Source organism: Rhinoraja longicauda, chromosome 2 (genome assembly GCF_053455715.1).
Source record: "Rhinoraja longicauda isolate Sanriku21f chromosome 2, sRhiLon1.1, whole genome shotgun sequence".
NCBI classification, from domain to species: Eukaryota; Metazoa; Chordata; class Chondrichthyes; order Rajiformes; family Arhynchobatidae; genus Rhinoraja; species Rhinoraja longicauda.
In genome coordinates this window covers 114,593,780-114,617,822 of record NC_135954.1, presented here as the reverse complement: position 1 = coordinate 114,617,822, position 24,043 = coordinate 114,593,780, and the positions used below count along the sequence as shown (strand labels likewise).

Here is a 24,043-nt window from a genome sequence, read left to right as displayed (position 1 = left end):
AAAATTTAATAGGTACCTGAGGGGTAATGTTTTAGTAGTGGGTGATGCCATGGTGAATGATGTCACATTTAAATGGTGTGGTGATGTAAAGGAATGGCGGGCAAACAAAGCAAGGCGTTTATGTTAAAGTGTGTTTATCAAGGCAAGGATCTGACAGGTATATGGAACGAGCTGCCAGAGAAGGTAGTTGAAGCAGGTACCATCGCAACATTTAAGAAGCATTTAGACAGGTACATGGATAGGACAGGTTTAGAGGGATAGAAACTTGGAAACATAGAAAATAGGTGCAGGAGGAGACCATTCAGCCCTTCAACCCAGCACCGCCATTCATTGTGATCATGGCTGATCATCCACAATCAGTAACCCATTCCTGCCTTCTCCCCATATCCTGGAGCTCTATCTAACTCTCTTTTAAATTCATCCAGTGATTGGCCTCCACTGCCTTCTGTGGCAGAGAATTCCACAAATTCACAACTCTCTGGGTGAAAAGGTTTTTTCTCATCTCAGTTTTAAATGGCCTCCCCTTTATTCTTAGACTGTGGCCCTGGTTCTGGACTCCCCCAATGTTGGGAACAAACACAGACAAATGAGACTAGTGTGGCTGGGGCCTGTTGGTCGGTGTGGGCAAGTTAGGCCAGTGGGCCTGTTTCCACGCTGTGTGACTCTATGACTATGACTCCATTATCGGATTTAAGAACATCGAACAATAGAACACAAGAAACGTGACAAACATGATGCCATTACCAAATCATGAGAGGAATAGATCGGGCAGATGCACAGAGTAGGGGAATTGAGGACCAGAGGACGTACTTTCAAGGTGAAGGGGAAAAGATTTAATAGGAATCCAAGGGGTAACTTTTTCACAAGAAGGTGGTGGGTGTATGGAACAAGCTGCCTAGTTGAGGAAACTACCATCGTTTAAGAAACAGTTGGACAGGTACATGGATAGGACAAGTTTGGAGGGTTATGGACCATGTTCAGGCAGGTGGGACTAGTGTAGCTGGGACATTGTTGGACGGTGTTGGCGAGTTGGGCCGAAGGGCCTGTTTCCACACTGTATCAATTTATGATTCTATGAATGAGACAATCAATTATCTACCTGCGCATAACCCAGATCCCTCCATCACCTGCATATCCATGTGCCTATCAAAAGTTTTTAAAAGGCCTCCACCACCACCCAAGACGAGGACTGAGACCCAATGGAATATTGGTTTCCACCGCCCAGTCCAGGTGTCAACTCACCCAATGATTCGTGAAGTTACCAGTAACAGCGGCTGGACCGAAGGATCGCGCTGGATTAATCCCACATCCAGTGTAGCTAATCTGCAGAGAAAAGAAATAGTCTTTGTTTTAGTCTAGAGACACAGGATGGAAACAATCCTTCGGCCCACCGAGTCTATGGAGGGAGATGGATTGTGCAGGCAGGTAAGATCACCCGTTCGCACCAGTTCTATGTTATCCCACTTGGTAATGGCATGTTGGCCTTCATAACGAGAGTAGTTGAGTGTAGGAGTAAAGAGGTCTTTCTGCAGTTGTACAGGGCCCTGGTGAGACCACATCTGGAGTACTGTGTGCAGCTTTGGTCTCTTAATTTGAGAAAGGACGTCCTTGCTATTGAGGCAGTGCAGCGTAGGTTCAGGAGGTTAATCCCCAGGATGGTGGGACTGTCATGTAAGGAAAAGATTGGAAAGACTAGCCTTGTATTCACTGGAGTTTAGAAGGATGAGAGGGGATCTTATAGACACATATAAAATTATAAAAGGACTGGACAAGCTAGATGCAGGAAAAATGTTCCCAATGTTGGGGGAGTTCAGAACCAGGGGCGTTTAAGAATAAAGGGGAGGCCATTTAAAACTGAGGTATGAAAAAATATATTTCACCCAGAGAGTTGTGAATTTGTGGAATTCTCTGCCACAGAGGGCAGTGGAGGTCAATTCACTGGATGAATTTAAAAGAGAGTTAGATGGGGCTCTGGGGGCTAGCGGAATCAAGGGATATGGGGAGAAGGCAGGCACGGGTTACTGATTGTGGATGATCAGCCATGGTCACAATGAATGGCGGTGCTGGCTCGAAGGGCCAAATGGCCTCCTCCAGCACCTATTTTCTATGTTTCGATGTTTCTCATCCACTCCCTTCGCACTAGGGGCAATTCACAAATTCCAATTAACCAAGAAACCTGTACGTCTTTGGGGTGTGGGAGGAAACCGGATCACCCGGAGGAAACCCACGTGGCCACGGGGAGAACGAGCAAACTCCGCACAGACAGCACCCAAGGTCAGGATCGAATCTGGGCGTCGGGCGCTATGAGTGAGCAACTCTGCCATTGTGCTATTGTGCTGCCCAATAAGTATGGATAGTGCATGGCTCTCACTGAGTCAAAGAGCGACTCAGCTCGGAAACAGGCCCTTCAGCACATCTTGTCCATGCCGACCAGGTTGGCATTCTGGGCTAGTCCCATTTGCCTGCATTGCCTTGAAAACCTTCCTATCCATATATCTGTCCAAATATCTTAACATGGAACATACCGTGGTACGGCATAGGAACAGGCCCTTCAGCCCACAATGACTGTGCCAAACCTGATGTCAAATCCAACTCTTACCTGCCTGCACAATCCATCTCCCTCCATTCCCTGTACATTACAAAACTAGTGTGAGCGGGTGATCGCTGGTGGGCACGGGCTCGAAGGCTGAAGGGCCTGTTTCCCAAGCTGTACCTTTCAATTCCATTGAGCAACACATTGAGGGCACCCTTGCAACATCCTGCTCAACCCGACAGGTCCTCTGGGTCGACCTTACTCACCGCCATCAGGTGGCCCATGACAACCGAGAGCCCGATGGCCAGTGGGCCGGAGCCGGTGAGGTCGGACCTCTGCTTGTCCGTGGTGGCAAAGACGCAGAGCGCCAGCTGGAAGGTGACGATGATCTCGATGCCCAGACCCTGGCCCGGTGTCACGCCCTCTGCAAGCTGAAAAACAGAACCATGGTCCAACATCAACCTACGAATGGCCAGAGAGATGGGTAACAGCAAACACGATCCTCAACATACAGTGACCAGCCCTCCACCATCCCCCACCATCATCTCCACCATCACCATCAACCACCCACACCATCATCTCTACCATCTTCACCACCATCATCTCCACCATCATCATCACCATCATCACCGTCATCACCACCATCATCTCTACCATCATCTCCACCATCCCCCACCATCAACACCACCACCATCATCTCCATCATCATCTCCACCATCATCTCCACCAACAGCACCATCAACCACCCACACCATCATTTCTACCATCATCACCACCATCATCACCACCATCATCCCCACCATCATCTCCACCACCATCAACATCACCACCATCAACATCACCACCATCATCACCTCCACCATCATCGCCATCATCATCACCATCATCTCCACCATCATCATCACCTTCATCTCCACCATCATCACCACCTTCATCTCCACCATCATCATCACCTTCATTTCCATCATCATCACCACCATCATCACCACCATCATCCCCACCGTCATCACCATCATCACAACCATCATCATCACCATCATCACCACCGTCATCACCACCATTATCTCCACCATCATCACCATCATCATCACCATTATCTCCACCATCATCACCATCATCATCACCATCATCATCACCTTCATCTCCACCATCATCACCACCTTCATTTCCATCATCATCACCACCATCATCCCCACCGTCATTACCATCATCGTAATCTCCATCGTCATCATCGCCATCATCTCTACCATCATCTCCATCATCACAACCATCATCATCATCATTACCATCAACACCCACCACCATCTCCACCATCATCTCCACCATCAACACCCACCATTAACACCCACCATCATCTCCACCATCATCTCCACCATCAACACCCACCATCAACACCCACCATCAACACCCACCAATAACACCTACCATAATCTCCACCATCATCTACACCATCAATACCATCATCTCCACCATCTCCATCATCATCATCATCTCCACCATCAACACCCACCATCATCTCCATCATCTCCACCATCATCTCCAACATCATCTCCACAATCATCTCCACCTTCATCTCCAACATCATCACCACCATCATCATCTCTACCATCATCTCCACCATCATCTCCACCATCATCTCCACCATCATCTCCACCATCATCTCCACCATCATCTCCAACATCATCTCCATCATCATCTCCAACATCATCTCCACCATAATCTCCATCATCACCACCATTATTTCCACCATCATCTCCACCATCATCTCTGCCATCATCTCTACCATCATTTCCACAATCATCTCCACCATCAACACCTACCATCATCACCTCCATCATCTCCAGCATCATCTCCACAATCAACACCCACCATCATCTCCATCACCATCTCCATCATCATCACCACCATCAACTCCACCATCATCTCCACCATCATCATCACCGTGATCTCCACCATCATCTCCACCATCATCACCACCATCATCACCACCATCATCACCACCATCATCTCCATCATAATCACCACCATCATCACCACCATCATCATCAACCACCCACACCATCATCTCCATCATCACCTCCACCATCGTCTCCATCAACCACCCACACCATCATCTTCACCATCGTCTCCACCATCATTTCCACCATCATCTCCATCATCATCTCCATCAACCACCCACACCATCATCTCCCCCATCACCTTCATCATCGCCACCTGCCACCATCCAAGACTGCAAGAAATTCCAGAGAGTTGTGGACAGCCCAGACCATCACACAAACCAACCTCCCTTCCATTGACTCCATCATGCTTCTTATGTTGCCTCGGCAAGGCCACCAACACAATCAAGGACAAGTCACTCCCTCATCTCGCCTCTCCCAAGAGCTACAGAATAGTGAAAATACACACCTCCAGGTTCAGGGACATTTTTTCCCATCTGTTATCAGCAAAGGAACAGCCCACAAATGCGCTGCCAAGGTTGGTGGTGGAGGCAGATAGGAAAACAGCGCTTAAGAGTCTTCTGGATAGGTACAAGGATATGCAGGGAATGGAGGGATTTGGATCACGTGCACGTAGAGATTAGTTTAACTTGGCATTATGTTCAGCACCGACTGTGGGCCATAGATATGAGAGTGGTGTTTAAGAGGCCTTGATATGGACACAGGGATATGCAGGGAATGGAGAGGTACAGTCAGAGGAGATTAGTATCACCTGGCTTTGTAGTTTGTTTGGAGAGAAAAACGGAGACGTTTCGTGTTGAGACCCTTCTTCAATCTCGATCCGAAACGGCACCTATTTTTTACCTGACCTGTTGAGTTACTCCAGCATTTTAAACGTAGAAAATAGGAGCAGGAGGAGGCCATTTAGCCCTTCGAGCCAGCACCGCCATTCATTGTGATCATGGCTGATCATCCACAATCAGTAACCCGTGCCTGCCTTCTCCCCATATCCCTCGATTCCGCTAGCCCCGAGCGCACTATCCTACTCACTTTTAAATTTTTGTGGCAGAGAATTCCACAAATTCACAACTCTCTGAGTAAATTATGGGTCTATCTGTGGTGTAAACCAGCATCTGCAGTTCCTTCCTACAGGACAAAATTCCCGACACAGAGGTCTTGGAACGTGCCGGAATCCCCAGCGTCCACACCCTCCTACGGAAAGCCCAAGCCAGATGGGCAGGCCATGTCGTCAGAATGCCCGAGAGTCGACTGCCAAAACATCTTCTGTATGGAGAACTGTGTCAGGGCAAGCGCTCAGTAGGAGGAGAGAAGAAACGGTTTAAGGACTGCCTCAAAGTGTCCCTCAAAGACTTGGACATCAACCTCAGTCTCTTGCTCTGGACCGTCCAACCTGGCGTAGCGAGCTCACCACAGGAGCCCGTGCAGCAGAGAACAGACGCACTGCAGAGGCCCAGAGGAAACGCACCGCGCGCAAGGCCCGGGCTACCTCCACTTCCACTGCAGCACCCATCCACTTGTGTCCTACGTGTGGGCCTGCCTTCCGGGCCCGGATTGGCCTCACCAGTCACTTCCGGACCCACAGTCACCAGTCCTCCAACTGAAAGTGAAGTCATGGTCATCTTCCAACCCGAAGGACGAACAACAACCCAGTATCTGCAGTACCTTCCTACACATCACAGTTTGTCTTTTGTCCATGTCCAAAGTTCCTTCAACACAGAGATAATTTGGTGCCTGTAGTTGTGAATAATATGGTCCTTAATAACCCCTGTGCAACATCATGTGAAATGCACTACTCATTTTATCCTGTAGGTTTCATGAGCCAAGTAATGCCAAACGTTAATAGGAAAGAACTGCAGATGCTGATTTATGCCAGTAACAGCGGATCAGGCACCATCTCTGGAAAAAAAGGAAAGGTGGCGTTCATGGGTGGCACAGTGGCACAGCGGTAGAGTTGCCGCCTCACAGCGCCAGAGACCCGGGTTCAAAGCTGACTACGGGTGCTGTCTGTACGGAGTTTGTACCTTCTCCCCGTGACCTGCGTGGGTTTTCTCCGGGTGCTCCGGTTTCCTCCCACACTCCAAAGACGTACAGGTTTGTAGGTTAATTGGCTTTGGTAAAAAAATCTAATTATGAAACATGGAAACATAGAAAATAGGTGCAGGAGGAGGCCATTTGGCCCTTCGAGCCAGCACCGCCATTCACTGTGATCATGTCAGATCGTCCACAATCAGTAACCCGTGCCTGCCTTCTCCCCATATCCCTTGATTCCGCTAGCCCCTAGAGCTCTATCTAACTCCCTTTTAAATTCATCCAGTGTATTGGCCTCCACTGCCCTCTATGGCAGAGAATTCCACAAATTGCAAATGCCACAAATTGTCCCTCGTGTGCGTGTGTGTGTGTGTGGGATAGTATTAATGTGCTGTTCGGTGCGGATTCAGTGGGCCGATGGGCCAGTTTCCTTGCTGTATCTCAAAACTGAACTGCACCAAATGTTTCGGGTTGGGACCCTTCCTGACAGCTCACCTACCCTTTTTCCTCCAGAGATGCTCGTTACTGAGTTACTGCAGCAGGTATACCCGCTGCACCACCAAATGATTTTTCGAACTGAGTGAAAGTCATTTCACAAACCTTCAAATTGTTCCCATGAACCCACTGGTCAATTCACATATTTAATTTATTTTGCTTAATCTGGAAACTTGGCAACAAAACAAGGTTTTAAATCTTGCAGATGTGTTTTTTTAGTTGCAGAACCCTGCAGAGTTTAACCCTTTGCACCCCAGCAGACTGCTACCACAACATGATCTTTACCCTGACAGAAGGCCGGCACAGTGGCATAACGGTAGAGTCGCTGCCTTACAACGCCAGAGATCCGGGTTCGATCCTGACTACAGGTGCTTGTCTGTATGGAGTTTCTACGTTCTCCCCGTGACCTGCATGGGTTTTCACCGAGATCTTTGGTTTCCTCCCTTGCCAAGGTTAATTGGCTTGGTATGCACCGACGAGCCAAAACATTATGACCTGATGAGCCAAAACATTATGACCACCTGCCTGATATGCTGTTGGTCCTCCGTGTGCAGCCCCATTGACAGCAGGGTGCGATGCACTGTGTATGGCGACACATTCCTCCCGTGACAACCATTAACATTTTCTGTGACTTGTGCCACAGTAGACCTGTCGGTTCGGACCAGACGGGATAGCCTTCGTTGCCCACGCGCATCGATGAGCCTTGGGCGCCCAACACCCTGTCGCCGGTTTGTGGTTTGTCCCTCCTCGGACCACTGTCGGTAGGTACTCACCACTGCTGACCAGGAGCACCCCATAAGCCTTGCCGTTTCAGAGATGCTCTGACCCAGTCGTCTGGCCATAACAATTTGGCCCTTGTCAAAGTCGCTCAGGTCTTTGCTCCTGCCCATTTCTCCTGCATCCAACACATCAACTTCAAGAACTGACCATTCACTTGCTGCCCAATATATCCCACCCTTTGACAGGTGCCATTGTAACAAGATAACCAATGTTATTCACTTCGCCTGATTGTGATCATAATGGAAATTGTCCCTTGTGTGTGTGGAATGGTATTAATATGTGGGGATCGCTGGTCAGTGTGGACTCATTGGGCTCTATGTGCTTTATATCTCTGAACTTAACTAAACTAAACTTGGACAAGTAGGGAATGGAGGGAAACAGATCACATGCAGGCAGGCAGGGGAGATTAGTTTAACCTGGCACTGTTCTATGTTCCATGATATTGATGTTCCCACCAAGAATACATTTTGTACCTGTCCTGTTTTAAGGGCTTAGAATCTCGAACAGTACAGTACAGGAACATGCCCTTCATTCCGAACATGACGCCAAGCCCAACCAAGTACTGCCTGCCGGCACGTGATCCATATCCCTGCATATCATTGAAACATAGAAACATAGAAAATAGGTGCAGGAGGAGGCCACTCAGCCCTTCACCCCAGCACCGCCATTGATTGTGATCATGGCTGATCATCCACAATCAGTAACCCGTGCCTGCCTTCTTCCCATACCCCTTGATTCCACTAGCCCCTAGAGCTCTATCTAACTTTCTTTTAAATTCATCCAGGGAATTGGCCTCCACTGCCCTCTGTGGCAGAGAATTCCACAAATTCACAACTCTCTGGGTGAAAAAGTTTTTCTTTTCACCTCAGTTTTAAATGGCCTCCCCTTTATTCTTAGACCGGGGCCCCTGGTTCTGGACTCTCCCAATATTGGGAACATATTTCCTGCATCTGTCTTGTTCAGTCCTTTCATAATTTTATACGTTTCTATAAGGCCCCCTCTCATCCTTCTAAACTCCAGTGAATATAAACCCAGTCTTTCCAATCTTTCCTCATATGACTTTGCTGGCTTTGCCTTGCACTAAACGTTATTCCCTTATCATGTATCTGTACACTGTAAATGGATCGATTGTAATTGTGTATTGTCTTTCTGCTGACTGAGACCACACTGACCAGAAGTCCCCGTGTACCGGCGCTCCTCAGCTTCCGATGGGGTTCCGTTCTGAGAAACCCATCGGAAACCGAAAGTATTGTAAGTGGAAATGCGTTGTAATACGCGCGGTCACGTGGCCAGAAGCGAGCGGCGGCTGCCGTTTGCACCATCGCAAAGTGGAACTATCGCAAGTCGAAGCATCGTAAGCTGGGGAGCACGTGTACCAGGGACAATTTACAATCTTTACCGAAGCCAATTAACCAACCAACCTGTACGTCTTTGGAGCGTGAGAAGAAACCGGAGCACCCGGAGGAAACGCACGCACCTCATGGGAGAAAAAGTGCAAACTACGTACAGACAGCACCCGTAGTCAGGATCGAACCCGGGACTCTGGCGTTGTGAGGCAGAAACTCTACTGCTGCGCCACAGAAATTTAGAGCGCACCTCCAATGTAACCCAATCATCTGCAGCTCCAATGGGTTTGGTCCAGGACTGATTGTTGGTGATATTTACTCCATGGAGCCTGTGTGCTGATGATGAAAGCCGCACACATTACACAGAGCTTGGCGATCTGAGACCAATTAATCAGATCATAGATCTGGTAGACAACTGAACAGCTATCAGGGAAGACACAAAATGCTGGAGTAACTCAGCGGGTCAGGCAGCATTTCTGGAGAGAGGGAATGGGTGACATTTCGTGTCAAGACCCTTCTTCAGACTGATGCCGGGGGAGGGGGCGGGACAAAGATAGGATGTAGTCTGAGACAGGAAGACTGGTGGGAGAACTGGGAAGGGGGAGGGGATAGAGAGGGAAAGCAGGGACTATCTGAAGATAGAGAAGTCAATGTTCATACCGCTGGGGTGTAAACTACCCAAGCGAAATATGAGGTGCTTTTCCTCCCATTTGAGCTGGGCCTCACTCTGACAATGGAGGAGGCCCAGGACAGAAAGGTCAGATTGGGAATGGGAGGGGGAGTTGAAGTGCTGAGCTACCGGGAGATCAGGTTGGTTAAGACGGACTGAGCGGAGGTGTTCCACGAAACGATCGCCGAGCCTGCGCTTGGTCTCGCCGATGTAGAGAAGAGTTTTCAAGAGTATCTCCATCCTCAACCATGGTATTAGGAATCAGTCTGAAGAAGTGTCCCGACCCAAAACATCATATATCCTTTTTCTCCAGATGTTGCCTGACCAGCGAGTTACTCCAGCATTTTGTGTCTGTATTAGGAACCAAAATTCAGTTTGCCTGAGATTTCTGCACCAGAAACTTAGAAAATAAAGCAAGAGGAGGCCATTTGGCCCTTCGAGCCAGCACCGCCATTCAATGTGATCATGGCTGATCGTCCACAATCAGTAACCTGTGCCTGCCTTCTCCCCATATCCCTTGATTCCACTAGCCCCTAGAGCTCTATCTAACTCTCTTTTAAATTCATCCAGTGAATTGGCCTCCACTGCCTTCTGTGGCAGAGAATTCCACAAATTCACAACTCTCTGGGTGAAAAAGTTTCTTCTCACCTCAGTTTTAAATGGCCTCTTTATTCTTAGACTGTGGTCCCTGGTTCTGGACTGCCCCAACATTGGGAACATTTTTCCTGCATCTAGCTTGTCCAGCCCTTTTATAATTTTATACCTCTCTATAAGATCCCCTCTCATCCTTCTAAACCAGTGAATACAAGCCCAGTCTTTCCAATCATTCCTCATATAACAGTCCTGCCATCCCAGGGATTAACCTGGTGAACCTACACTGCACTGCCTCAATAGCAAGGACGTACTGCCTCAAGTTAGGAGACCAAAACTGCACACAATTGCCGAGAGTTGTAGATGTAGGCCAGTCCATCACACAGACACCCCACAATCGACTTCATCTACACTTCACGCTGACTGGGAAAAGTAGCCAACATCATTCCTTCTATCCAGAGATGTTGCCTGCTCCACTGAGTCACTACAGTATTTTGTGTCTATGATCAAAGACATGTCCCTGTCCCACCCCAGTCATTCCTGCTTCTCCCCGCTCCTGTCTGGCACAAGGTAAAGAAGCTTGAAAGTGCGCACCCCCAAACTCAGGAACAGCTTCTCCCCCTCTGTTATCAGGCTTCTGAACGGCCCTTCCATAAGCTAGGGTACTGTCCGATTCACCTCTACCCCATTGCGGACATTGGACTTTTACCCTTGACTCTGGAACTGATGCGCTACAACGCTGAGAACTGTATCATCCCCTTTGCTCTACCTATTTCAAAAAAAATTTTTTTTTGAAAAATATTTTTATTCAGAACAGAGTTAAATGACATAGCAACAAACGTGCAGATGTACATTTTAAATAAATTAACACACAGAAGAAAAGAGACGTTAATAAGAAACACTCAAATAATACACAAAAGAAAAATACAAGAATATGCAGAAACATAAAAGAAATAGAAATGATTAAAAAATATTCAGTAAAGTAAAATCCCAAGAATTCAACCACACCATCAGTCACACACCCCTCCCTGGCTAATTAAGACTGAAGAGTGCACCTACACATAACAGAATTTAACAAACCAGCCCTTAGTCCGACAGAACCTGCAAATCTGTAAAGTATGCCAAGAAAGGTTGCCATTTGTGAAAAAATGTATCAGCACATCCCCTCAATGTATATTTAATTTTCTCAAGTTTAAGAAAAAACACTGCATCTTTGAGCCACTGTGACACAGAGGGAGGGTTCGGAGATTTCCACTGTAGGAGTAGGCAACGTCTGGCTATTAAAGATGTAAAATTAATCATTTATTTTTGCACAGAGTTTAATCGACCTGACCCAAAGGTGGCTGCCAATGGACAAGGCTGTAGATGTATTCCCATTACGATAGACATTATATTAAAGTAGTCAGACCAAAAATTCTGTAATTGTGGACAAAGGAAAAACATATTGCTCAAATGACAGTGTGGGCCCGAACATCTATCACATTTATCCTCCACCTCTGGATAAATCCCAGGCAGTCTTGATTTAGAGAAATGGACCCTGTGTATAACCTTAAACTGAACGCATGCAAGACGTGACACAGCATAGCCCACCCACAACGTTATCCACCACTCCTCAGTAAGTTGAAGTCCCAGCTCTTCAGCCCAAGCAGCCCTTGTTTTAGAGTTGGACTGATCGCAAAGATCCAGAATGCGGTTATACATCTCTGAACCAATTCCTCTTTGTTGTGTCTTGTAAGTAAGCAAACCATCCCATGTTTGTCAAGGAGGTGAAGAGGGAAAATTAGAAAAACATTTAGAAACAAAGTGTCTCACTTAGAAGCACCTAAAAAAATGATTTGCTGGTAATCCATACAATGATGATAAATTGGTAAAGCTGTTAAAAATACCATCTGAAAACAAATCAAGAAAACATCGTATACCTTTGTTATGCCATACCGAAAAAGCGGGACCCAAATGTGAGGGAGGAATTGTGATTGTTACATAATGGACCTAAAGGAGAAAAGGCAGCTACAAATTTGAAATGTTTCCTCAATTGATACCAAATCTTTAAAGTATTGAGCACAACAGGATTTTTGATAAACAATGAAATCTTGGTTGAAAGAGAGGAATATTTGAGCAAATATAGAGACGAAGGAGGGCAATTATGAAGGAGAGTCAATTATTAAAGAGGTAATAACGGTGCATTTGGATAGCAGTAAAAGGATAAGTCCAAGTCAGCATGGATTTATGAAAGGGAAATCATGCTTGACTAATCTTCTGGAATTTTTTGAGGATGTGACAAGTAAAATGGATGAAGGGGAGCCAGTGGATGTAGTGGATCTAGACTTTCAGAAAGCCTTTGATAAGGTCCCACATGGGAGATTGGTGAGCAAAATTAGAGCACATGGTATTGGGGGTTGGGTGTTGACATGGATAGAGAATTCGTTGGCAGACAGGAAGCAAAGAGGAGGAGTAAACGGGTCCTTTTCAGAATGGCAGACAGTGGCGAGTGGAGTGCCGCAAGCCTCGGTGTTGGGGCCGCAACTATTTGCCATATATATTAATGATTTGGATGAAGGAATTAGAAGTAACACTAGCAAGTTTGCAGATGACAAAAAGCTCGGTGGCAGTGTGAACTGTGAAGAGGATGTTAGGAGGTTGCAGGGTGACCTGGACAGGTTGAGTGAGTGGGCAGATGCGTGGCAGATGCAGTATAATGTGGATAAATGTGAGGTTATCCACTTTGGCGGCAAAAACAAGGAGGCAGATTATTATCTCAATGGTGTCAGGTTAGGTAAGGGGGAGGTGCAGTGAGACCTGGGTGTCCTTGTACACCAGTCGCTGAAAGTTGGCGTGCAGGTACAGCAGGCAATGAAGAAAGCTAATGGCATGTTGGCCTACATTACGAGAGGATTTCAGTGTAAGAGTAAAGAGGTTCTTCTGCAGTTGTATAGGGCCCTAGTGAGACCACATCTGGACTATTGTGTACAGTTTTGGTCTCCTAATTTGAGGAAGGACATCCTTGTAATTGAGGCAGTGCAGCGTAGGTTCACGAGATTGATTCCTGGGATGGCGGGACTGTCATATGAGGAAAAATTGAAAAGACTAGGCATGTATTCACTGGAGTTTAGAAGGATGAGAGGGGATCTTATAGAGACATATAAAATTATAAAACGACTGGACAAGCTAGATGCAGGAAAAATGTTCCCAATGTTGGGGGAGTCCAGAACCAGGGGCCACAGTCTTAGAATAAAGGGGAGGCCATTTAAAACTGAGGTGAGAAGGAACTTTTTCACCCAGCGAGTTGTGAATTTGTGGAATTCTCTGCCACAGAGGGCAATGGAGGTCAAATCACAGGATGAATTGAAGAGAGAGTTAGATAGAGCTCAGGGGGTTAGTGGAACCAAGGGATATGGGGAGAAGTTGGGCACAGGTTACTGATTGTGGATGATCAGCCATGATCACAATGAATGGCGGTGCTGGCTCGAAGGGCCAAATGGCCTCCTCCCGCACCTATTTTCTGTGTTTTCTAAGAGCGGGCTTCCAGTTCGCACCAAGCTAAATAAGGAAAGTCAACCCAACAACGTATTTTATGAGTGTGTGTAGCCCAGGGGTAGAATTGAAAGTTCGGTAAAGCGAGACCACCACTGAACTTATATCATTGGAGTGTATTCTACACTCTGTATTGCTCTACCTATTGTACTTGAGTTTGACTTGATTGTATTTATGAATAATATTATCTGATTGGATAGCATCGCATGCAAAACAAAACTTTTCACTAAGTTTGAAGAAGGGACCTTACTCAACACATCACCTTTCCATATTCTCCAGAGATGCTGCCTGACCCACTGAGTTACTCCAGCAGTTTGTGGCTTTTTCTGCAAACCAGCATCTGCAGCTCCTTGTAACTCCTTTTCACTGTATATGTGACAATAATAATCCTCAACACAATTGTGAATTGGGATCTTCGTGGGCGGCACGGTGGCGCAGCGGGTGGAGCTGCTGCCTCACAGTACCAGAGACCTGGGTTCCATCCTGATTACATGTGCTGTCTGTAAGTTCTCCCTGTAACTGCGTGGGATTCTACCAGATGCTCCAGTTTCCACCCACACTCCAAAGACGTGCGGGTTTGTAGGTTAATTGGCTTCTGTAAGTTGCCCCTAGAGTGTAAGATTGAACTTTAGTTTAGAGATACAGTGTGGAATCAGGCCCTTTCGGCCCACCGGGTCCGCGCAGACCAGCGATCCCCGCACATTAACACTATCCTACACCCACTAGGGACAATTTTTACGTTTACCAAGCCAATTAACCTACAAACCTGCACGTCTTTGGAGTGAGGGAGGAAACCGAAGATCTCCTCTAAATCTATCTCTAAATCTAAAAAAAAAAATTCCGAGAAAACCCACGCAGGTCACGGGGAGAACGTGCAAACTCCGTACAGACAGCACCCGTAGTCGGGATGGAACCCGGGTCTCCGGCGCTGCATTCGCTGTAAGGCAGCAACTCCACCGCTGAGCCAACGTGCTGCCCCACTAGTACGAACAGATCGGACAGCGCGGGCTCTGTGGGCTGCACGGTCTGTTTCCATGCTGTATCTCTACAACTCCTCATCAAAAACTATACTGCCTTTGGGAACAGCTGACTACGCAAATTGTTTATGATGTGCTGTGAACTATTTATCAACTCATCTTCTATATTCATCAGTGAACTTTGAACAGCACACCCCTGGAGTGAATTACTTTAGTCTTTTACTACTGACCTTGGATAACAAGAGACGTTGTACGTTTAATTTAAAAGAAAATCATATGTCAGGTTTAGAAAGCCTAAATCTGACAAGACTTGAGTCTGAAGAAGGGTCTCAACCCGAAACGTCATCCATTCCTTCTCTGCAGAGATGCTGCCTGTCCCGCTGAGGCACTCCAGCATTTTGTGTCTATCTTCGGTTGAAACCAGCATCTGCAGTTCCTTCCTACAAGACTTGAGGATTGTTAGATTGTTTTTTCTGCAACACTAGAGGTTGAAGGGGGACCTGATATATAAAATTATGAGAGGCAAAGCCAGGATGGACAGTCAGAATTTTTTGATCCCCCAGGGTGGAAATATCAAATTCTAGAGGGGGATAGTTTTATGGTGAAAGGGACTAGAGGGTGTGAGCTATAGGGAGAGGTTGAGTAGGCTGGGTCTCTATTCCTTGGATGCACGAAGATGAGGGGTGATCTCATAGAGGTGTATAAAATGATGAGAGGAATAGATCAGGTAGATGCACAGAGTCTCTTGCCCAGAGTAGGTGAATCGAGGACCAGAGGACATAGGTTTAAGGTGAAGGGGAAAAGATTTAGTAAGAATCTGAGGGGTAACTTTTTCATACAAAGTATGGTGGGTGTATGGAACAAGCTGCCAGAGGAGATAGTTGAGGCAGGGACCATCCCAATGTTTAAGAAACAGTCGGACAGGTACAAGGATAGGACAGGTTTGAAGGGATATGGACCAAACGCTAGCAGGTTGGGCTAGTGTAGCTGGTACATTGTTGGCCGGTGTGGGCAGGTTGGGTTGAAAGGTCTGTTTCCACACTGTATCACTCGATGACAGAGGTGTACAGGACACTGAAGGTTGTTGGTTTAGTTTAGTTTGGTTTATTATTGTATGGTGAAAAGTTTATTAATGTTGTGTGCTATCCAGTCAGCAAAAAGACAATGATTACAATCCAGCCGTCCACAGGGCACAGATACAAGATAAAGGGAAGAAAGTTTAGTGCAAGATGGCGACCAGTAAAGTCCATTTAAAGATAGTCCGAGGGTCTCCAATGTGGTAAATGGGGGGTCAGGACAGCACTCTGGTTGGTGATAGGATGGTTCAGTTGCCTTTAGTTCCGTTTAGTTTATGAGATACAGCGTGGAAACAGGTCCTTTAGACCACTGGGTCCGCGCCGACCAGCGATCCCCGCACATTAACACTATCCTACACCTACATGGGACAATTTTCACATTTACCAGGCCAATTAACCTACAAACCTGTACGTCTTTGGAGTGTGGGAGGAAACCGAAGATCCCGGAGAAAACCCACACAGGTCACGGGGAGAACGTACAAACTCCGTACAGACAGCGCCCCCGAAGTCAGAATGGAACCCGGGTCTCCGGCACTGCATTCGCTGTAAGGCAGCAACTCTACCGCTGCGCCACTGAGCTGCACACAAATAGCTGGGAAGGAACTGTCCCTGAATCTGGAGGCGTGCGTTTTCACACTTCTGTACCCGATGGGAGAGGGGAGAAGAAGGAGATAAAGGGAATAAGTTTTAGTGCAAGATAAACTCCAGTAAATTCCTAGAAGGTGCTGCCAGGGGTGGTGGTTGAGGCAGAAACGATAGTGGCATTTAAGAGTGCCTTAGACACATGGGTATGCAGGGAATGGTGCGATTTTTTTGATTCGTTTAGTTTGGAGATACAGCGTGGAAACAGGCCCTTTCGGCCCACCGGGTCCGCTCCGACCAGCGATCCCTGCACATTAACACCATCCTACACCCACTAGGGACAATTTACACATACACCAAGCCAATTAACCTACATACCTGTACGTCTTTGGAGTGTGCAAGGAAACCAAAGATTTTTTAGATTTAGATTTAGATTTAGAGATACAGCACGGAAACAGGCCCTTTCGGCCCACCGAGTCCGCGCCGCCCAGCGATCCCCGCACATTAACACTATCCTACACACACTAGGGACAATTTTTACATTTTACCCTACATACCTGTACGTCTTTGGAGTGTGGGAGGAAACCGAAGATCTCGGAGAAAACCCACGCAGGTCACGGGGAGAACGTACAATCTCCGTACAGACAGCACCCGTAGTCGGGACTGAACCCGGGTCTCCGGCGCTGCATTCGCTGTAAGGCGGCAACTCTGTGGATCACTTGCAGGGCATCCCACTCCCCTACCCTTTTCTCTCTCACACATCCATTGACGCCTCTGATTTTTGTTGTCAAGAATAGTTGTCACGATACTGTCCCATAGTTTAACTGCGTAAAAGGCATTTTAGATCCTCATGTGGTATTGGGGCTGGGTTTCTCGGTCAAACATTTAGCTTGTGTGTTTGTCAACATGTAGATTATTATTAATGAATACAGAGTTATTGTCCTATAGCATCGGTGTTTATAGGTGGTTTAGATGTGTAGGAAGGAACTGCAGATGCTAGTTTACACCGAAGATGGACAAAATACTGGAGTAACTCAGCGGGACTGAGGGAAATATTTATTTCTCTAACTTTAGGTAACCCTTGCTTTCCATCCCTCTCCATCCCTCCCCCATCCTCTGATTAGTTTCGGAGTTCTCCGATTAGTTTCACTGTCCACACAATACTATTGATTGTCTGCCTTGTTGGAAACATAGAAACATAGGAAATAGGTGCAGGAGGCCATTCAGCCCTTCGAGCCAGCACCGCCATTCATTGTGTTCATGGCTGATCATCCACAATCAGTAACCCGTGCCTGCCTTCTCCCCATATCCCTTGATCCCGCTAGCCCCAAGAGCTCTAGCTAACTCTCTTTTAAATTCATCCAGTGAATTGGCCTCCACTGCCTTCTGTGGCAGAGAATTCCACAAATTCACAGCTCTCTGGGTGAAAAAGTTTTTTCTCACCTCAGTTTTCAATGGCCTCCCCTTTAAAGACTCTGATTACCTTCCCCACAGCCAACAATGTACCATTCTACATTTTCCATGGTCCATGGTCCCCTTTATCTGTGTTTTCACACCTTACCCTTCCTTATCTCTGTCTCCCTCTCCCCTGACACTCGGTCTGAAGAAGAGTCTTGATCCAAAGCGTCACCCATTCCTTCTCTCCAGAGATCTTCCTACCCCGCTGACTTACTCTAGCATTCTGTGTCTATCTTCGTTTAGTTACTACTTTGGCATTGGGCTTGGTTTGCTTGGTTGAGCGCTTATCCGAGTGTTGTTGCACAAGAACTTTGTGTTTCAATAGTAATTCAACTCGCCCAAACTAGGGAGCAATTTACAGCGGCCAGCTAACTTGCCAAGCCTCACGTCTTTGGGATGAGGAGGAAAACCCACGCAGTCACGGGGAGAACGTGCAAACTCCGCCGACCAGCGATCCCCGCACATTAACACTATCCTACACACACTAGGGACAATTTTTATTTACCAAGCCAATTAACCTACAAACCTGTATGTCTTGTAGAGGTACAAACGTAGTACCTCTACCTGGAGTGTGGGAGGAAATCGAAGATCTCGGAGAAAACCCACGCAGGTCACGGGGAGAACGTACAAACTCCGTACAGACAGCACCCGTAGTCGGGATGGAACCCGGGTCTCCGGCGCTGCATTCGCTGTAAGGCGGCAACTCTACCGCTGTGCCCGATTTCAATTTCTAAAAATAAACTTTATTCAGAATAAAAACATATACAAAACAAGAAGTGTGCAAAAAGTCTGCACGCATTCTTTAGACTTTAGACTGGAGATACAGCTCGGAAACATTGGGTGCACCAGGTCGGCGCCGACCTACAATCACCCTGTACATCAGCTCTATGCTACACACTCGGGACAATGTACAATTTATACCAAAGGCAATTAACCCGAGCACTGACAGGCTACGGCAACTATTTGTACACACTCACTCACACACGCAAACATACTTACACTACATACGTACATGCACACACACACGTGCACAAACACATACACATTCACACACACTACAGTTGTACATACACAGGCGCACACACAGTCACACATTCACTACATATGCACACAGATGCATGCACACACACCTCACGCACTCACACACACTACACGTGCACACACATGCATGCACACATATACTCACAGTGGAAACACACAAGGGTGCACACGCGCACACACACACAATCCACGTCTGGACAAGCACACACACAGAAAAACGTACATACACAAACACAGACATACTCACAGTGGAAACACACACGTGCGAACACACATACAGCAGTGTAGACACAGAGACAGACACATCAACGCACAAATCACACAAACAAAAACATGCACACAGGTATACTGACACAATTATACCGGCAGGCACAAACTATGTCAGATACGCACACACGCTGACACCAACACAGACACACAAAGACATATTGATACACACACCCACCGTCACAGTCACACACAGATTTACAGTCACACACGGAGAGATATAGTCACACACGCAAGGTGACAGACAGGCAAATACTTCAACACACGCATTCACACTAACACAGTTATATTCCACACTCGCACACATACACACACACACACAGGTATATACTGTATACACACATAATCTCTCTCTCTCTCTCTCTCTCTATATATATATATAGCATTTTGTGAATATGGAGTAACTCAGCAGGTCAGGCAGCATCTCAGGAGAGAGGGAATGGGTGACGTTTCGGGTCGAGACCCTTCTTCAGACTATATATATATATATATATATATGTGTGCAAAGATGTATATATATATATATAGATAGATATACACACACATATTTGTATACATCTCTATGTATAATGTATATATATATACACATCATACACAAAGATATAAACATGGTTGTGTGTGAGTGCGTATATATATATATATATATATATATATAAATATATTCCACACTTACACACACCATGTTTATATTCATAAACACACCATTCCTGCGCCAGACACAGCGACAGATGACGCCCAACTAACGCTTTTAAACTGGCGACCGACCCTCGGTGCTGACGCACACATTCAATGGATGCGGAGGAGTTGCTGAAAGAGTGTTTGGGGTAAGGAGAGGAGGAGGGAGGGGGAGCACCTTTGACCGGGTGAAGACTGCGGCTTTACCTGAGCTCAGCTGGACATAGGCTGGGCTCGGTTCAAGACGGGGAGGGGACAATGTAGTTTTGGGAAGGAGAGGCGCACGTTCAAATCCCTGCTCACAACACAAAGTTACAGAGTCATAGAATGATGCAGTGTGGAAACAGGCCCTTCGGCCCAACTCGCCCACACCGGCCAACAATGTCCCAGCTACCCTAGTCCCACCTGCCTGCGCTTGGTCCATAACCCTCCAAACCTGTCCTATCCATGTACATGTCCAACGGTTTCTTAAACGAGGGGATAGTCCCAGCCTCAATTACCTCCTCTGGCAGCTTGTCCCATACACCCACCAGCCTCTGTGTGAAAAAGTTACCCCTCAGATTCCTGTTAAATCTTTTCCCCTTCACCTTGAACCTATGTCCTCTGGTCCTTGATTCCCCTACTCCGGGTAAGAGACTCTGTGCATCTACCCGATCATAGTTCTGCTCATGTCGTCCCACCGGACATCCCAAAATGCTGCAAAAAGGACAAGGCGCTGTCTGAAGAACTTATCGTCACATATCCACGTTCTCCACAGATGCTGCCTGACCCGCTGAGCTACTCCAGCACTTTGTGTTTTGCTGAAACGTCTTCCGTCCATTGCCTCCACAGATTATGTATGCAGTTCCTGAACGGTTCCTCCAACACTCTGTGTTACCGTTCTGTGGAGGGATGGGGGGGAGGGGTATCCGAACCGCTGGAGATATCATCAGAACCCCCTTGATTCCCTCCAGCACTTTATCTCACATGTTGCCAAACACTGCTGGTATAACTAGTCTGAAGAAGGGTTCCCGACCCAAAACTTTAGCAAAAGTCTAGCTTGTGTCACGTTTCGTAACGTATAAAACTATAAAAAGGACTGGACAAGCTAGATGCAGGTAAAATGGTCCCAATGTTGGGGGAGTCCAGAACCAGGGGGCACAGTCTAAGAATAAAGGGGAGGCCATTTAAAACTGAGATGGCAAAAACTTTTTAACCCAGAGTTGAGAATTTGTGGAATTCTCTGCCACAGAGGGCAGTGGAGGCCAATTCACTGGATGAATTTAAAAGAGAGTTAGATCGAGCTCTAGGGGCTAGTGGAATCAAGGGATATGGGGAGAAGGCAGGCACGGGTTACTGATTGTGGATGATCAGCCATGATCACAATGAATGGCGGTGCTGGCTCGAAGGGCTTAAAAGGTTGGAACACGTTGGAGCTTAAAAGGTTGAGGATAGTGGGGTGGGGGCACTTTGTTTAAACATATAGAATAGTGAAGCGCTGGATAGAGTGGATGTGGAGAGGATGTTCCCAGCAGTGGGAGAGTCTAGGACCAGAGGCAACAGCCTCAGAATAAAAGGGCGTTCCATCAGAAAGGAGACGAGGAGCAATTTATTTAGTCAGGGGGTGGTGAATCTGTGGAATTCATTGCCACGGGTGGTTGTGGAGGCCAAGTCAATGGGTATTTTCAAGGCAAAGATTGCAAAGATTCTTGAGGGTGTAGGGTGACAGGGGTTATGGGGAGAAGGCAGGAGAATGGGATTGAGAAGGAAAGATAGATCAGCCATGCTTGAATGGTGGAGTAGACTGGGTGGGCCAAATGGCCTAATCCTGCTCCTAGAACTTATGAACTATCCAGGCTTTCCCAAGATGCTGCCTGACCTGCCGAGGTGGTGGGGTGGTGAGGTGGGGGTGGGGTGGGGTGGTGAGGGTGGGGTGGTGAGGTGGTGGGGTGGTGAGGTGGGGGTGGGGTGGGGGTGATGTGGGGTGGGGTGGGGTGGGGGGTGAGGTGGGGTGGGGTGGGTGAGGTGGGGGTGGTGAGGTGGGGGTGGTGAGGTGGGGGTGGGGTGGTGAGGTGGGGGTGGGGTGGTGATGTGGGTTGGGGTGATGTGGGTGGGGTGTGAGGTGGGGTGGGGTGTGAGGTGAGGTGGGTTGGGGTGGGGGGGGGGGGGGGGTGGGGGTGGGAGTCGGTGCTTACCGCGTTGAGTCCCAGGGTGCTGTTCCTGGATTTTGGGGTGACCCCGAGCAGAATAGCGCTGGCGGTGACGGCTCCCAGCATCTGAGCGCCCACATAAGCCAGAGCTCGCCACACGCTGAGGCGGCAGCCGGTCAGCAGAGCCAAGGTGACGGCGGGGTTGAAGTGAGCGCCGCTGATGTGCCCCAGGCACTGGGCTAAGGTGGCGATGGACAAGCCGAATGCCAGGGCGATCTGCACCACGTCGGCCGGGTACCCGCTCGGAGTCCACCTGGTCGTCGAGCCCGTGCCGACAAAGACGAAGATGGTCATTCCCACAAACTCCCCCAGAACCCCCCTCCAGAAGGAGCGGCGCCGGACCTCGCTCATCATTCTCGCTGCAGTCACAGATTCACCTTCACCTTTTGCCAGCCGAGGCTACACCCTCTCCCCAGAAAATAACAACCCTACCCCGTGAGAGAGGCAGTGCAAATGTGTCCACCAACTCCTCGCAACTTTCAGACCAAGGTCGGGAATACTTTATATAGAGGTTTTGTGGGGAGGAGAGAGGGGGGAGGCGTTGACTTCCCAAAGCGCCCTTCCAACTTGTTTTTAATTGATTGCAAGATACAGCGTCTATTCGGGCCATCGGGTCCACGCCGTTCACTCGGGTTGAGAGGTTCACTCGAGTTCACGTTCACTCTCGTTCTACCCATCACACATCTGAACTGAATCTGAATTGTGTGCGAAAAATACTGCAAATGCTGGTTTAAATGGATGGTAGACACAAAATGCTGGAGTAACTCAGCGGGTCGGGCAGCATCTCTGGAGAGAAGGAGGAAAAAAAACTGCAGATGCTGGTTTAAATCGAAGGTACACACAAAATGCTGGAGTAACTCAGTGGGTCAGGCAGGTCTGAAGAAGGGTCTCGACCCGAAACGTCACCCATTCCTTCTCTCCCGAGATGCTGCCTGACCTGCTGAGTTACTCCAGCATTTTGTGTCTTCCTTTGAATCTGAATTGTGTCTGAAGAAGGGCCTCGACCCGATATGTCACCTATTCCTTTTCTCCAGAGATGCTGCCTGTCCCGCTGAGTTACTCCGGCTTTTCGTGCCTACGCCCGGCCACACTAGTTCTATGTTATCCCACTTTCTCATCCACTCCCTACAAACGCTGGGGACAATTTTACAGGAGCCAATGAACCCCTCAACCCGAATATAGACGCAAAATGCTGGAGTAACTCAGCGGGTCTGGACATTCGTGGTCGGAACCCTTCTTCAGACTCAAGAAGACTCCAAACTTCAGTCTGAGGAAGGGATTCCGACCCGAAACGTCGCCCATTCCTTCTCTCCAGAGATGTTGCCTGTCCCGCTGAGTTACTCCAGCACTTTGTGTCTAACTTTGGTATAAAACCAGTACCTGCAGTTCCTTCCTCCACACAGACCCATGAGCCCGCACGGCTTTGGGGTAGTGGGGAGGAAACCGGAGCGCCCTGGCGAAACCCACGCGGTCACAGGGAGAACTTTAAAGATCCACACACACAGACATCACCTGAGGTCAGGATCGAACTCGTGTCCTCGAAGATCACAAGAGTGGGGCAGAGAGGGAGGTTGGAGAGAGTAGAGCGGCAGGGAGGGAGGAGAGATCTGGGGAGTGGACGAGAGAGCCCCTGAGTTGGGAGTGAGCCAGGGCGCAGCGGTAGAGTTGCTGCCTCACAGCGCCAAAGACCCGGGTTCCATCCTGACCACGGGTGCTGTCTGTACGGAGTTTGTTCGTTCTCCAGGTGCTCCGGTTTTCCCCCACACTCCAAAGACGCGCAGATTTGGTAAAATTGTAAATTGGGTGTAGGATAGTGTTAGTGTGCCCGGACACTCATCAGTTAATT

The 24,043-nt window shown here is 47.9% G+C and overlaps 1 protein-coding gene across 1 annotated transcript in view; it reads right to left on the bottom strand.

Moving 5' to 3' along the window:
• The window catches only part of LOC144608488 (aquaporin-1-like), a 31,209-nt gene extending 8,471 nt beyond the window's left edge, over nt 1-22,738 (bottom strand). Inside the window, exons 1-3 of the mRNA XM_078426318.1 lie at nt 22,183-22,738; nt 2,800-2,964; nt 1,243-1,323 (exon numbers count right to left, since the gene is read on the bottom strand). Of these exons, the coding sequence (XP_078282444.1) occupies nt 1,243-1,323; nt 2,800-2,964; nt 22,183-22,551 (615 nt within the window). The 5' untranslated portion in view covers nt 22,552-22,738. The remainder of the gene's footprint in view (nt 1-1,242; nt 1,324-2,799; nt 2,965-22,182) is intronic.
• Between the last annotated feature and the right edge of the window lie 1,305 nt (nt 22,739-24,043).